The 16,165-nt window shown below is 37.2% G+C and overlaps 1 protein-coding gene across 3 annotated transcripts in view; it reads left to right on the top strand.

The window, feature by feature from the left end:
- The window catches only part of prd1 (pruning defect 1), a 256,253-nt gene extending 241,813 nt beyond the window's left edge, over positions 1 to 14,440 (top strand). For all 3 annotated transcript variants that reach the window (XM_067150112.2, XM_067150110.2, XM_067150109.2), the window contains 2 exons: positions 812 to 936; positions 13,308 to 14,440. In XM_067150112.2, the coding sequence (XP_067006213.2) occupies positions 812 to 928 (117 nt within the window). In that variant the 3' untranslated portion in view covers positions 929 to 936; positions 13,308 to 14,440. The remainder of the gene's footprint in view (positions 1 to 811; positions 937 to 13,307) is intronic.
- Positions 14,441 to 16,165: the final 1,725 nt, after the last annotated feature.

Genomic DNA, 16,165 nt, shown 5'->3' with positions numbered 1-16,165 from the left:
TATTAAAAATACTAAACAATACATTTATAAACTCTGCACTGCGAAATATAAACGAACAACAACCTAGCACAAAGACACACAAAGACCGCGAAAAGAACTGAGCACAATACAACACACAGCTGATAGCATGTGGTTACAGTAAACAACAAATCGACAACACTGCCAACCGCAACTGGAGTCTAACGCGCTCTATCGGAGCGATCGGCTGTCTATGATTGGCTGTTGATTGATTTACTTACACTCCGCCAAGAGGTAGCGCTCAAACGTCAAGTCGAAACTCATAACTGAACTATAAGGTTGTTAACCATAGAGGTTGTTATGTGTTTGGTTTGCAAGAGCTATTTTATTTTGCTCTAAGTCTGCCGGCATACCAGTGAGGACCCCCTCCCATCCGCCACCTGGGACGCGCCATGTCGGAGTATCACCTCTCCACCGGCTATGGCAGCATAGTAGATTTGTGGATTATTATATTATAGTTGTCATCACCACAGCAACCAAAATACAGTGTGATGATGGGTTGATGCATGTATCAATTCCAACTGAGGTCATTTTGAACATTTCATGTAAGAAATAGTATCGTGGTATGCTGGTATGTTCTGTTCCTGTGTGTTTCCTGTGATAATGTACTACATAGAGTTGTAGAAAATGAGTTCTAAGATGGAAATAAAGTGTTTGCGGACCCCATGGCCATATAACATATTTTCTTCGATGTGTAAGGAATGTGTCCTGAAATTTTGGCTGTATCATATTGTTACACCTGTATATGAAGGTAATCTTAGTGACTGAGTATTGTTTTTTTCTGTGTTTGTAGGAAAAATTCCCATTGCATAATGTAACAGATCATGTACTGCATCAGCGGTGTACAGAGACAAGTCATCTACTTGCAGCAGCTTGGGATGAGTTGCTACTGGATTGTCAGCAGACATGAAACATTGAGTAAGTCAGATGCATTAGTTTAGTCTCAATAGAATATAAGGACTAGCTTTCAGGCTGATTCTTCTTCTTCTTCTTCTTTGTTTAGGCCTACGATGGACCACGTGGTTCTTAACTCTGGTAAGCTTTTTTCTTCCTCTTAGCCCAGTATTCCTTCATTCTACTGCTATGGATGTGTTTTCTTTCTTGAGTCCATTTCACTCCTACTCCTGGATGCAGTGATTTAGCTGTTAGTGACTGGAGAGAGTCAGATGTCTTGATGAACTTTCTGAACTTATCTCGGTTGTAAATGTCAATGTGATCAGTGTTTATGTATTGTTGGTCTTTCCGAACTAAATTTGTCCATTTGGCATTTGTTGCTTTTTCTCTAGATACAGTGTTGAAGATCCTTGAAGCGAGTCTCTGGCTGTCCATCCTGACTATGTGACCATAAAACATTAGTCTTCTCTTTCTCATAGCTGTTGTAATGCTCTCTATTTTACTATAGAGTTCCTTGTTGTGCCTGATTCTGTAGCCATCTCCTTTAATGAGACCCATAATTCTTCTAAGAATCTTATGCTCTTTCAGTTCCAGTTTTCTGAGTTGTCCTTTCCGGGTCATGTTTAGGCATTCTGAGGCATACAGTACAGATAGTCTTACTACGGTGTTGTAGTGTCTGAGTTTAAGATTCAAGAAGAGGGATTTAGACTTGTATATGTTCTTACAAAGATGATAAGCCCTTTCTAATTTTGTGCATATACTCTTCATTGCAAGGACCTCATAAATATTTGGGGTTATCCATTCTCCAAGATATTTGAATGAGCTGGCCTTGCATGTTACTGTATTTTATCCCCCACAGAAATGAAGTTAGGTGCTTCTCTGATGGTCAGAACTTCTGTTTTGCTGACGGCGATCTTCAGCCCTACTTTAGCTGCTATGCATTCAAGGGAGGATAGCTGGTACGTAGCTTCTTCCATACTTGAAGCTAAGATTGTTAGTCATCTGCAAAGGCCAAGCAACTGACTGTTAACTTGTCTTTATGTAGCCGATTTTTAATCCAGGGTTGTCAGCTAGTGTGTTTGTCCATTCCCGAATGACCTTCTCGAGCAGACAGTTAAACAGGATGGGGGACAAACCATCTCCTTGTCTAACACTTGTTTTGATCTGGAAGCTTTTTGATAACACTCCTCTGGATTTGACTTTGGACATGGTGTTCATTAGAGTAGCCTTGACAAGATTCAAAGTCTTCTTATCCAGACCCATATCAATTAACGTCTCAAAGAGGGACTGTCTGTCTACCAAGTCGTAGACCTTCTGAAAGTCAACAAAAATTGCTACATAGGGTGAAGTGCTGAGGTTTTTGTACGTAAAGATAGTTTTGAGGTTCAGAATCTGCTCTGTGCATGACCTTGACTTCCTAAAACCAGCTTGGTACTCTCCTGTGAAGGAGTCTAATTGTGCTTCCACTTTTTTAACCAATGCTTTGGAGAAGATTTTGTAAGGAGAGAGATCTCTCTATAGTTGTTAGGGTCTAACTTGTCTCCTTTCTTGTGCAGCAGGTGGCTGATAGCTGAAGTCCAATCCCTTGGTAGTGTTCCCATCATCCAGATGTCAGTTATGATCCTGTGGATACTGTCAGTTGACTCTTCATCTGCATGTTTCCATAATTCTGCTATGATGCCGTCGTCGCCTGCTGCTCTGTTTGATTTCAGTTCAGAGATGATCGGTTTGATTTCTTCTTTGGTAGGAGGAAGGGAATCAGGGTTAATAACATTCTTGGGTTGAAATTGTAGTTTTTCCTCGGTTTCTTCTGCATTGAGGAGGTCATCACAATATTTTTCAAGGGCTGTAGTACAATCTTCATTGTTCATTTTCAGTTCTCCGTCTGGTCCCCAAAGGTGAAGTGTAGGGGCTGAGTAAGTGTTTGTTTGAGATTTTAGAGTTTTGTATAAGTTACCTGTGTTTTTCCTTTGAAAGTCTATCTCTGCCTGATCTATAATGTCGTCGTTATATTGCCTTTTAAGATTTCTGATGGTTTCGGCCGTGTTCTTTCTGATTGTTCAGAAGGCTGTATGATTTTCCATGCTTTTGTTGCAGTTCCATTTCACTCATGCCTGTCTTCTTTCCTCTATTGCCTTATCACATATTGGTGTCCACCATGGGTGCTTACTCCTTCTGGTTGCAAGGATGGTTTCTTTTGCTGCATCTATCAGTGCCTTCTATAGATTAGGCCAATCTGTTTTATTCTGATTATTGCTTAGGACCTTAGTAAAGTTGTTGTTGTCTTCCAACTGGGCTGGATTAAATTTTGGGATTCTGGACCTGGTGTAATTGTTACCTCTGCACTTTGTGAGTGGAATGAAATTTGCTTTGACCAAAGATAGGTAGTGGTCTGAATCTCAATACCTTGACGTTCATTATTTCCTTGCTATTCCTTCTATTGATGGCAACGTGATCAAGCTGGTACTCTCCTAGCAAGGGTTTGGGACACCTCCAGGTCTGGGCTTTTTGGGAGAGGTATCTGAATGCTGTAGATTTAAAAACAAGGTTGTGGTTCTTACACAGATTGATCAGCCTCTCACCATTACAGTTGGTTCTCTTGTGCGCCGGGTATTCTTCGACTGTGTTCTTGAACCTGCACTCTTTACCAATCTGGGCATTAAAATCTCCCATCAAGATGATCACGTGATGTTCTAGAATCTTATCAATTGTCTCTTACAGTTATTCCCAAAAGTATTCAACAGTTTCAATATCACTGTTATTAGTATCATTGGTAGGTGCATGGAAGTTAACAATCGTGTAGGCTTTGTTGAGACTTCTGAAGGCTATAGTGGACGTTCTCCCATTTGGTGATGAGAAGGAGATAATGGAGTTAATCATTTTGTTGTTGACTATGAAGCCTGTACCCAGGTGAGGCATATTCTTCATCATTCTCTGACCTGGCTGTCCCTTGTAGATCCTGAAGCCTGTGACTCAAAAAGGTTCTTCGTCCACAAATCTTGTCTCCTGTGAAGCCATTATAAGGATATTGTGTTTTGTTAGGACGTCCAATGTATGTTTCAGTTTACCCGTTTGTAGGAGGGAATTAATGTTTATCGTTGCCAGATAGTTGATGTGTTTCTTCCTCTTACAAGAAGATGCAGGCTCCCCAGAATCCGATGGCCTGCTTGTGAGTGGGAGTAGTTTTGTTACCACCTGGGGTAGATTGCTCCATGTTTCCAGAGTTACGAAAAAGTTTAGTGGGGTTACCTGAAGGTAATGTGGTGTGTATCTATCAAGGTTGTAAGCCTTGAAGCCCCTAGCACTGATCGGTTCACTGACCCAGCTTCCCGCTGGGATTGGTTACCCAACCTTCCACTGGGTTGCTCAGTTTAACCGGGGGCACCTTGTGTAGATTACGTACTGGAGTTGTAGTGAAAGGGGCTAGTTGGGTTCTCTTGCTGAACCCAATATATTATTGTTGCAGGACTTTGGCATTTCACTACCATTTGCCCAGAGTCACAAGTACTCTTCCCAAGTTGATTCCTGTGACCCCTTTCAGGCTGATATAATATATTAGAACATATTTTTGCTGTTTATTTTCTATTTCTTAACAAAGTCTTCCCATGCTTTACAAAACACTGTAAAAAGCAGCCAGATCAATTACACATTGTTCAATTTCTAACTATTTTTCACAAAATAAAATGCCCATTGTTTAATTTCTAACTAAGGATTTCCACTATTACTGAATAGAAGTAGTTTCCCACCTAACCTGTTGGTGTGAGGTAACTTAGTTGAGAACTTTTGTTTTAATTTTGAAGATTTGAAGCATCATCCTCTAACATATTTTTTCTTGTGTTCTTGAAGTTAGTATCCTACTTAAAACAACAGGGTGTCAGAATGAGTGACTCAGATGGAAGAGCATTGGCTTTCTGAACTTGGTGGATTCAGTCTCAGCTCAGTACACTCATATTTAAAGGTGCTCAAATGCGGCAACCTCATGTCCGGTAGATTTACCAGTACAAAATTCTGGCCCGTTAACATCTCTGAAAACCATAGAAGTAGTTGGTGAAACTTGAAACCAGGAACATTATTAAGAAACAATAAGGTGACTCAAGTGTGAATTTATATATGATCATGTTATATTTATATATGTTCATGGTATTCAGAGCCCTATCCTGAAATGAAAGCATATACATGGTAATTCTTTCCATTTTAATTAGAAACCCTAGCTTAGCTTATTTATTTCTAGCCTGTATTCATTTTCCAATCCAGATGCATTAGTGTAAGAATGCTGTTTATTTTACTCATCTGTACTATTATAAAGAGAGAAAATTTGTGAGTTTGTGGAGGATTATCTCAGGGACCACAATACCTATTTTAGTAATGCTTTTACAATTAGAAAGCTCATTTTTTCCAGATTTTTAAAGGCTTTATATAATTATGCTATCTGGGGAGCAAGTAGTTTTAAAATGAGTGGAACAAATCAGGAAATTTGGATGTCTGGGATCCTTGAAGGGCAATATGCTATTGTTGATGCTATTTATCCTTTTCACTCCCAAGTTTTTTCAGCTTTATGCATGTTGCATACCAGAATTTTCTTAATATTTTGACAGTGATTGATATAGGCTAAAAATACCTGGTATTTACACAGCTACTGAACAGTCATGGAATGACAACATTGGTGATAGTTTCCACTTGGTTCTTATACCAGAACTTGAGAATGATGTGATAAATGTCTACGGCTTGTTTCACAGCAACTTATCTTCACTATACTCATGAAAGTTAGGCTTATTGTCATTCCCTAAAATTTCTCAAATATAATCTTCCTTCATGCTTCCTTTACACTTCTACGCACCCATCTCAGAAGACAGCTGTGACAGAAAAACACAAGGCACAAAATTAGTGTCATAATACGGTAAGGCGATCAATGAATTGTCCGTCATCTGAACAGAACGTGATGAACAACAAAACCCAGCGTCAGACTGAACTCAGAAGTGCAGAAGAGTGCATTGCTTGAAATCTGAGTTAACTCGTGTTTGGGACAGCAGGAGACATTGGACATCTGAGTTTACTCAAGCATGGGATGGAAATGGTTCAAAATGGAACGCATCAGGTGTACTTAGAATTCAGCATTCTGCAAGAAAGTTCGTAGTTATTTTTTTCCTAACTCTAGCAGTTTTCCGGGATGGGAGGAAATGATTTTTTTTTTTTTTGTGAATGCTTTTTCCGTCGAAGACAAAACTGTTACTGTTATTAAAAAGGAGTGTACAGTAGAACCTCTGTTAACCAAAACAAAGAGGGGGAAGGGGTTTTCTGATACCAGTAATCAATAGTTTATATTAATTGAATTGCCATTTTTAGAGGTTAAAAATCGTGTTTTGAAGGTTGAGATGAAAGTAAATGAAGACAGTAGGCTACGTATATAGTACATTGTTTAGGCTACATATATAGTACATTGTTGACAAAGTATTTTAATACTGGGAACACAAACTAGTCAACTGTATTGACAAAACAAAATGATGTTCAACCGTGCTTGTACTATAAATATACAGTAGACCCTACTAATTTTTTTTGATAAGTCTTATATTTTCTTTTTTTCTTTTCCTGTAGTTTGCTAGCTGGTATGTCATGCTACCGTTTCATTAGCACAACATCAGAAGGCTTTGCTTTGTCATCTTTTGACAAATTGTAATGCTACCTGAAAATATAAAAAAAACTTTGTTACAATACTCGTGTTCTATGCAGCCTATTTTACCAACCCATACTGTATTTAAAACTCTTATCTTGAAAGCATTGAATATCTCATCTGCAGTGTTTTCAGCTACGTTATCTTCTTTGTCGTCTGCTGCATTATTGTTGTGTGATTCATAGAATATCATGTCAATAATGCCTTGGTCATCAAAATAAAGTTCCGAGTCGCCACCCTTTACCCATGGACTTACGGTACTTCACCTTTGTTGATCTCTTCACATCCTGGTATTTGTACAATTTTATGTCTGCTAGGTTTTCTTCTTTCTCAGTGTCGTCCTCAGTTAAAATCTCATCAAAAAGTTTATTCCAACATTTTTCCAGGGTTGATGCCTTTATTTTCTCCCAAGATTGAGTACACCAGTATACCACATTTTTCATGTTGATGCTTTACAGGACTTAAGGAACAATTTTTGATTTGTTTATCTCTTGCAACATGTATCTAAGAAATAACGACCAATAGTACCTTTTGAAGCATTCTGTTATACCTTGGTCTAGATGCTGGATCATGTGACATTTGCAGGTAAGAACTGCAGGCTCAGTGGGAGTGTAGGTGCATTTTCGGTTAACAACACTGCTTTTCTGGGAAAGTTTTTAGACTTCAGTAAAGACTCAACACTGGGACAAATTCATCTCTAAACCATTCATTGATCAAGGTAGTGGACATCCAGGAACTGTTTTGATTTTGGTAGAAGACAGGAAGATCATTTGCCGAAATATCTTTCAAAGCCCTGGGTTTTTGAGATTTTCCTATCCACATAGGCCATAGTTGGTAAGTTCCAGAAGCATTACTGCAGGGCAAAACTGTCACTCTTTGTTCATTTTGTGCCCAGGAGTACTCTTTTAATTTCTTGAAGGAAGTGAATTTTGGGGTAATATTTAAAAATTTGGACCTGTCTCTTCTGCATTGACTTTTAACCCCGTTTATCATCATACCATTGTCTGCTGTCCATCTCACAACACTATCGAGGTCACCCTGCAGCCGTTCACAATCTTGTAACTTATTTATTACTCTGTACAGAATAACATCATCTGCAAACAGCCTTATCTCTGATTCCACTTCTTTACACATATCATTGATATATATAAGAAAATATAAAGGTCCAATAATACTGCCTTGAGGAATTCCCCTCTTAAATATTACAGGGTCAGATAAAGCTTCACCTACTCTAATTCTGAGTTCTATTTTCTAGAAATATAGGCACCCATTCAGTCACTCTTTTTTCTAGTCCAATAACACTCATTTTTGCTAGTAGTCTTCCATGATCTACCCTATCAAATGCCTTAGATAGGTCAATCGCAATGCAGTCCATTTGGCTTCCTGAATCCAGGATATCTGCTATATCTTGCTGAAATCCTACAAGCTTAGCTCCATTGGAATAACCTTTTCTAAACCCAAACTGCCTTCAGTCAAACCAGTTATTAATTTTGTAAACATGTCTAATATAATCAGAAAGAATGCTTTCCCAAAGCTTACATGCAATGCATGTCAAACTTACTGACCTGTAATTTTCAACTTTATGTCTATCACCCTTTCCTTTATACACAGGGGCTACTATAGCAACTCTCCATTCATTTGATATAGCTCCTTCAACCAAACAATAATCAAATAAGTATTTCAGATATGGTACTATATCTCAACCCGTTGCCTTTAGTATATCCCCAGAAATCTTATCAATTCCAGCTGCTTTTCTAGTTTTCAACTTTTGTATCTTACTGTAAATGCCATTGTTATCATAGGTAAATTTTAATACTTCATTAGTATTACTAACCTCCCCTATCTGTACATTATCCTTGTAACCAACAATCTTTCCATACTGCTGACTGAATACTTCTGCCTTTTGAAGATCCTCGCATACACACTCCCCTTGTTCATTAATGATTCCTGGAATGTCCTTCTTTGAACCTGTTTTTGCCTTAAAGTACCTATACATACCCTTCCATTTTTCACCAAAATTTGTATAACTGCTCATTATGCTTGCCATCATATTATCCTTAGCTGACTTCTTTGCTAGATTCAATTTCCTAGTAAGTTCCTTCAATTTCTCCTTACTTCTATAACCATTTCTATTTCGTTCCAACCTGCACCTCCTTCTTAGTCTCTTTACTTCTTTGTTATAATATAGTGGATCTTTACCATTCCTTACCACCTTTAAAGGTACAAACCTATTTTAACATTCCTCAACAATGGCTTTAAACCCATCCCAGAGTATGTTTACATTTTTATTTACCATTTTCCAGCAATCACAGTTACTTTTTAAAAACTCCCTCATGCCTGTTTTATCAGCCATATGGTACTGCCTAATAGTCCTAATTTTAATACCTTCCTTTCTTTCACATTTATTTTTAACTACGACAAAAACAGCTTCGTGATCACTAATACCAACTATTACTTCGGTTCCTCAATAGAGCTCATCTGGTTTTATCAGCACCACATCCAAAATATTCTTCCCTCTAGTTGGTTCCATCACTTTCTGAATCAGCTGCTCTTCCCCATATTAAGAAATCACTTGTGGACTTTAACGTCGCTCTGAGTGACATGCATTATGACTGTGTGTTTAGCGGAGTCCTGAATTGACTCTTCAATCAACAATAGTAAAATACTGCATGATAATTACATTATTTTCCGCCGAGATAGGCAAAATATCATTACTTGTAAGAACAAGGGAGGCGGAGTTTTAATAGCAGTGAACTCTGCATACGGTCCATTGCAACTACCCGACCTAACGGGAAACTGGGAATGTGTTGTTGTGAAAGCCACCTCTTCGCCTGACCGAGCGCTGTACTTTGTCTGCTGTTACCTGCCCCCGGATGAAGTGAAATTACGACTCACAGACTTCTGAGAAACCCTAGGTCGAATCAGTCGCGTAACGAAACAAAATAACACCATTATCGTGTGCGGTGATTTCAATATAAGTCAATTAGCCTGGGCCTTAGACAATTCGGCATCTATTATTCCTATCCTCACCCATGACAATGCTTTTTTTTTTTTTTTTTTTTTTTTTAGAGATCACCAATGAATTTAACCTTCGCCAAGTTTGTGGTTTTCCAACACAAGGAAATAACCTCCTGGACCTTGCTTTCATGTCTGAATAAGTCACTGATAATACCCTGTGTGAAGCAACAGAACAGTTATACAATCAGATCATTCTGTGCTTGAGCTCAGACTTCCTATTTCCCGTGTTCCTCGTTTACCACAGACTACAAAATCATTATTCATATGGACAAAAGCTGACTTCCCTCATCTATGAAATCCCTTATCCCTGCTGTCCGTGGAACTTGCTCGAATCGTGTCCATCTCTTGATGATGCAGTTGACTTGTTTTATGATTTAGTGCACAGCGCTCTTAAGGACGTCGTACTTTCCCGCATAATGAAGACTAGGCATCTTCCCTCTTGGTATGATTCCAAACTTACAGACAAAATGCAGGCAAAGGAAAGAGCAAGGAAATGAGCTGCAAGGTCTTCACTTCCCTCAGTTTACATAGAATTCGCGGCGCAAAGAAAGGAATACAAAGAAATGCAATGGAGAAAGTATAGGGATTATGTCGGGTCTGTCAAGGAAGATATTATCAGACATCCAGGATTTTGGAAATTTATTAATTGCAAATCAAAATCTAGGCGACTACCCTTTGATGATTAGTGAGGACAAGGAAATTAGCTCACTGAAAGAAATTCTGGATAATTTTGCTGACACTTTCAAAACATTTCATCCCCTTAGTGTTCCCTGTAATTCTCACATCGAACAGTTCAGTGGTAACTTCAGCATCGGAGGTCTGCAACATCTTGAAGTTTATGGATACGAAGAAGTCATGTGGTCCAGATCACATTCCAGGAATTGTGTTACGTGAGTACGCTGAGGAGCTCGCAACCCCACTAGCCACGATAATCAACTGGTCTCTTTGTACAAGCAATTTCCCGTCCGAATGGAAGAAAGTATCTGTTATTCCAGTCTTCAAGAAAGGTGACAGGTCTTTATTTGTCTATTACAGATGAGTAGTACTTCTTTCACTCATTTCCAACGTAGCGGAAAGAGTCATGTACAGAGCCTTGTACAGTGCTATCAGTGGTTTAATTAATATTAACCAGCATGGTTTTGTCCAGAAACGCTCAACTACCACCAGTCTTGCTGTGTACTCCCAGCTGTGTACTCCCACTTCCTATCTAGTGCTCTGGACAATTGCAAGCAGGTCGATGCCATGTACATGAACTTTTTCAAAGCTTTCGACTCCGTGCAGCATAATGCTTTTCTGACTATGTTGTCAGCATATGGCATTCATGGAAGCTTGCTTGAATGGTTTAAATGCTATCTTTACGACAGGAGGTATTCAGTAAAATACGAGAGTATCATTTCTCGTCCTTATCAGCCTATGTCTGGCGTTCCACAAGGTTCACTACTGGGACCTTTGTGTTTCCTTCTATTTGTTAATGATCTGCCATCACAAATCCATTCGAGCAGCTACCTGCTCTATGCTGATGACCTTAAACTCTACAGGGTAATTAAAAAGATGAGTGACTGTGAATTGTTACAGTCTGATATAAATAATATTAGTGATTGGTGCAAAAAGTACTATTTCAAAGTACAGTGCAATATCCTTCACGAGATAATCGCAAGTTGATGTATTCAATTATCATATAAAGCAAGAAGTGAAGAGTGTTAATAAAATTAACCATCTTGGTATTATTTTTAGTACCATCAAAATGGTCTGTCTTTTGATGAGCATGTGTTAAATGTCATTAACAAGGCATTTAAAACGTTAATCTTCCTTTAAAAAAAAAAAAATTGCAAGATTTTTAAATCTGTTGTCCCATTGAAATCCCTGTATTTCTCGCTTATACGATCTAGTCTCGAGTACTGCTCTGAAGTGTGGATCCCTTCACAGCAGTACTTAGTTAAAGTCTTAGAGCGAGTACAGATCAGATTCTCAAAATGGATCAGTAAAAAGTGTTTGGATATCAAGCTGTCATTGATAGATTATGATTTGTTTTGTACAAGCATGCGTATTGAGTCTCTTAGAACTAGGCGCAGGTATGTCAACGCACGTTTCATACACATATGTATCGGTAATTTCCGTGATTGCCCCAATTTACTCCAGTTGCTACCAATTCATGTTCTTTCCCGCAACACCCGACAGGCTGTCACCTTTCACTTACCTAGGTAAAGAACGGAATCACACAGGAACTCTTGGTTTATTTAGGCCCTAAGATCCCTGAACGAAATTAGCAGGATGGTGGATGTATCTCACTCATCAGCTAGTGAAATTCGCAGCATCTTATGGACGCTTCATAGACAGAGTGTTCCTTGTAACTTGTTCTGCGCATTTGGTAACTGAAAGTTATATTTCCTTCCTTCGGTCATTTCAAATGTATAAACACTTTTCTGTTTTCATGGTTTTTTTCCTTCCTTATGTGTTTTGTAAATAATTATGTATTTGTTATATATTGCTTAGTTATAATAATAGTAGTAATAATAATAATAATTTATTATTATTATTATTGTTATTATTATTATTATTATTATTATTATTATTATTATTATTATTATTATTATTATTATTATTATTATTATTATTATTATTATTATTATTATATATTAGTAGTAGTAGTAGATAATCTGTAATTGGAGAATTAATAACTCTGTTGATGATAAACAAATCAAATCAAATTATAAGTATGCAATACATTACAACAATATGTACTTAATTTTATGACTTTCAGTGCATTATTTGTGCAGTGTAATTAGTGTTTCTAGTGTATATTCTTCATAAATTATCATCAATTTAGTTTATTTTCTTAAAATTTATCAATACCAATCTATCAATATTAAAGAAATGCAATAAAGCCTGAAGTGCTAACACGTCCACTAGCATGATCGTATGAACGTGGTTCCTGCTAGCAAAATCATGGAAAGTACAAGCGTGTTCTCCTACGGACTTGGAGTGATTTAGATGAATTTCAAAGAAAACTAGAGAAAAATTATTTTGGCATTAAAGGGTTAAGGAAGCCAAAACAGGAAATGTCAGATTTTCCCGTTAATACTTGCTAGGTTGATAAACTGCGAATAGCTGAGATTGCAATTTTCGATCTTCTATATCTTGTACGTTTTTACCATACGAGCTATAGAAAGAGATGTTCTTGAATTTAGATTTTTAATTGCCGAGTTAATAAGCAGCGAGCATCACTGACTTGGGAATATTGTTCAGTTGTCATCGTACGAGTTAACTAGAAGAATGGTGGTGGTGGTGGTGGGGGAATAATAACTTTAAAAGAAGAGGTTGGGGGAATGGAATACTCCCTAGGCCTTGGATGCTCTAATATCGCCAACCTGCAAGAAACCTAGTGTGATGGTCTACAGTATCCTAAGCCTGTGAAAATATTCAACAATAATATTACTCTGACTGACTGTTAGTTGAAGTGTGCTCTGTCTTCTGCTACTACTTATCTCTGATAAATGACAGTACTGCTGCAATTGTACAAGAACTAACCCAGCTAGTTTAACTAATGTCTGCTACTGTTTTAGTGAAAACTAAATATTATACAAATTTTCTCTCGCAAGATGAGAAAGTTGGTGTAATGTATTGGTAATGACTAATTACAGTGCTTCCAAATTTAGTGTAGACTTTGCATGGATTTGTTTCTGCAACTATAATCTTGTGTTTTTTGCAGGGTCAAGCCCTCATGATGTGTTGAAGACTGATCAGTGCTCTCCTCCGCAGAGTGTGAGTTTAAGTACTGTACCATGCTGTGTCGATCAGCAATGCAGGCAAATATTTTTATCTTCCTCATCTGTAGCAGGTAGCTTTAACAATACAAACAAAAGAAAAAGGTAGCACATCCATGTCAAAATATTGACCATACTACTGTAGTATTATAATACCGTAGCTGTAGATATTGTATCCATAGACAGATGTGAAGGGAGGTGGGTTGATGAGGACATACACTTGCATGGTTTATTATTGTATATGCTTTTTACTGAAACAACTCCAGTAGCATAAGTTTCTGTCTAGCCGTTCTAACACAACACAACTTGTATACTGTTGTTACTGAAACTCCTCATCTTATGGCTTCAAAACATCTCTTAATTTATACGGCCATCAACTGTTTGACTGTTTAGTCATTCTCTAAATTTAGGAATAACTTTTATATCATGAGTAGAAATCATTTTAAACATTGTATTAAATGGATAATCTATAAAAGTGTATGGACGGCCCTAGTTGAGGGCATTTTTCAGATTATTTAACTCTGTGGTGTAAAGTTTTCAAGCACACTTTGAGACTCCATGTTTTGTACTCTAGAATAGTCATGGGGTGCAGTGAAACATAATCTGATGGGTTTTCGCCTCTCCTGAGACCATTTAATGCTTCCCAGATTTCTTTCATTCCATTGTGATTTTATGTTTGTAATTTAATGTCATGAATAATTAGTCATAAAAACAGAGCTTTAATAATATTATTTTTACAACGAAGTACTTTTAATTTGTAATTTTTAAAAGTTGTGGTATGAGGAAATGACTTGAGATTATTCCGTCTATATGAAAGAGTTGAGCCAGAGTTTGATTGTTACAGGTGAGAGTTTATTGATTTGAGGTACCGGTAGTATGTAAGATGTATGATGAATATTCAGACACAGCTTTAATCAGGGCTGGCTGTAGTAGAAATTCTTTTATTATTTATATGGTATCAGTAATCATCAAGAATATCTGTTGACTATAATATTGTCAACTGATTGGGTAAATGAAGAAAATAAATTTATTATTTCACCTACTGTTCCTTGATTTTCAAACAGATAAATTGATATGTTGTTGATCTCTATGTATTTTCCTTTCAATTCTTTCTATTTATATACTTTTTGTTTCCTTTACCATTTTCATCTCTTGCTTGTCAAGTATCGTTTTAATATACATTTTGTAAGTGTATCTTTCAGGGAATATTTGCTGTGTTTCTATCCAATTTCAAATTCTGTTTTAAACTTATCTGCCTTATTTGCTGTGGTTTGGTAAAATGCTTACATTTTCTCTCTCTTCATTCTCTACTTCCTTAAATGGTGTTCTTTGCTGTATGAAACTTAATACTGTATACTTATTAATTTCCAAATGCTAAGTTTAATGCTATGAGTGCTCTCAGTACTTTTCCGGTTATTTCTGAAATCTTGACATTTGGTGATTTTCTATCATAGAAAAAATGAGAGATGGAATAACAGTTTGTAAACTAAATTGTATAATTTCATGATGAAGTGCTGGATAGTTTGCTTTCATCTCCTCCTAAACACCCAATGATGGTGGTGATTATTTTATGGGGAAGTATGAGGTAACTGTCCACCCATTTAATTAATACCAGAAGGGAGAAGGTATTGGGAAGAGAGGGTAAAATTCATTAAAAGGTATAATAATAATAATAATAATAATAATAATAATAATGGAGCTACTAAATTGTGAAACACCGAAAGATAAATTAACAACGCCTATACCTCAGGAGTATAAACAACCAAAAGGCATCACACCAGGAGAAGTAGAAAGAACAATCATGGAGCTGAAGAATGACAAAGCAACTGGAGAAGACCAGATATCTGCTGAAATGATAAAGTGGGGAGGTGTAAACATGCTAGCAAACATGATCTATCTTATGCAAGAGATTTGTTACTCCCAGGCATTTGTTTTATTAGCCTGGCTGAATAAACTACATACATGAAAATAGTGTGGTCACTGATTGATGCTATATGGGATTATAATGTTTAATGCAAACTGATTAAGAAGTTAGTAAAATAACCACCTAATCGATACTTTATTATTGCCTCAGGCAAAATTGAATATATATTAGCACTTACAGGACATGTTTTGACAACTTAGTGGTCCTCTTCAGTTGTATAAAGAAAGAATTGAGAAGAAAAAACATTAGGACAATCAGCACAAATAATAAAAGTTCTTTGGAGACTCCTTTGTTAAAAAATGGAGGTCATCAGAACAGGACATCTTGCCTCTCGTTCTTGTTTGGAAAAGATGTTTATTCTGCGCTGTCTAGAGGGTTTGTCTTTGAGCGCGACCTGGTGAAGTAACGATGTGACACAGTCTGACAGTTCATGCAAAGCTCTGGAGAGAAGGGAAGTAGAGTTTTGTCAACAGACTGTGTCACATCGTTACTTCACCAGGTCGCGCTCAAAGACAAACCCTCTAGACAGCGCAGAATAAACATCTTTTCCAAACAAGAACGAGAGGCAAGATGTCCTGTTCTGATGACCTCCATTTTTTAACAAAGGAGTCTCCAAAGAACTTTTATTATTTGTGCTGATTGTCCTAATGTTTTTTCTTCTCAATTCTTTCTTTATACAGCTGAAGAGGACCACTACGTTGTCGAAACATGTCCTGTAAGTGCTAATTTATATTAAATTTTGCCTGAGGCAATAATAAAGTATCGATTAGGTGGTTATTTTACTAACTTCTTAATTATATTCATCGATACGGTCATGAAATGGACAACTTGTAATAATGCAAACTGTACAAACACATTTGTCTCCATATGGTTTCACTC

The sequence above is a fragment of the Anabrus simplex genome, chromosome 6, assembly GCF_040414725.1.
Source record: "Anabrus simplex isolate iqAnaSimp1 chromosome 6, ASM4041472v1, whole genome shotgun sequence".
NCBI classification, from domain to species: domain Eukaryota; kingdom Metazoa; phylum Arthropoda; class Insecta; order Orthoptera; family Tettigoniidae; genus Anabrus; species Anabrus simplex.
Note: the sequence above shows the minus strand (reverse complement) of the source record. Positions and strands in the feature narration are given on the sequence as shown.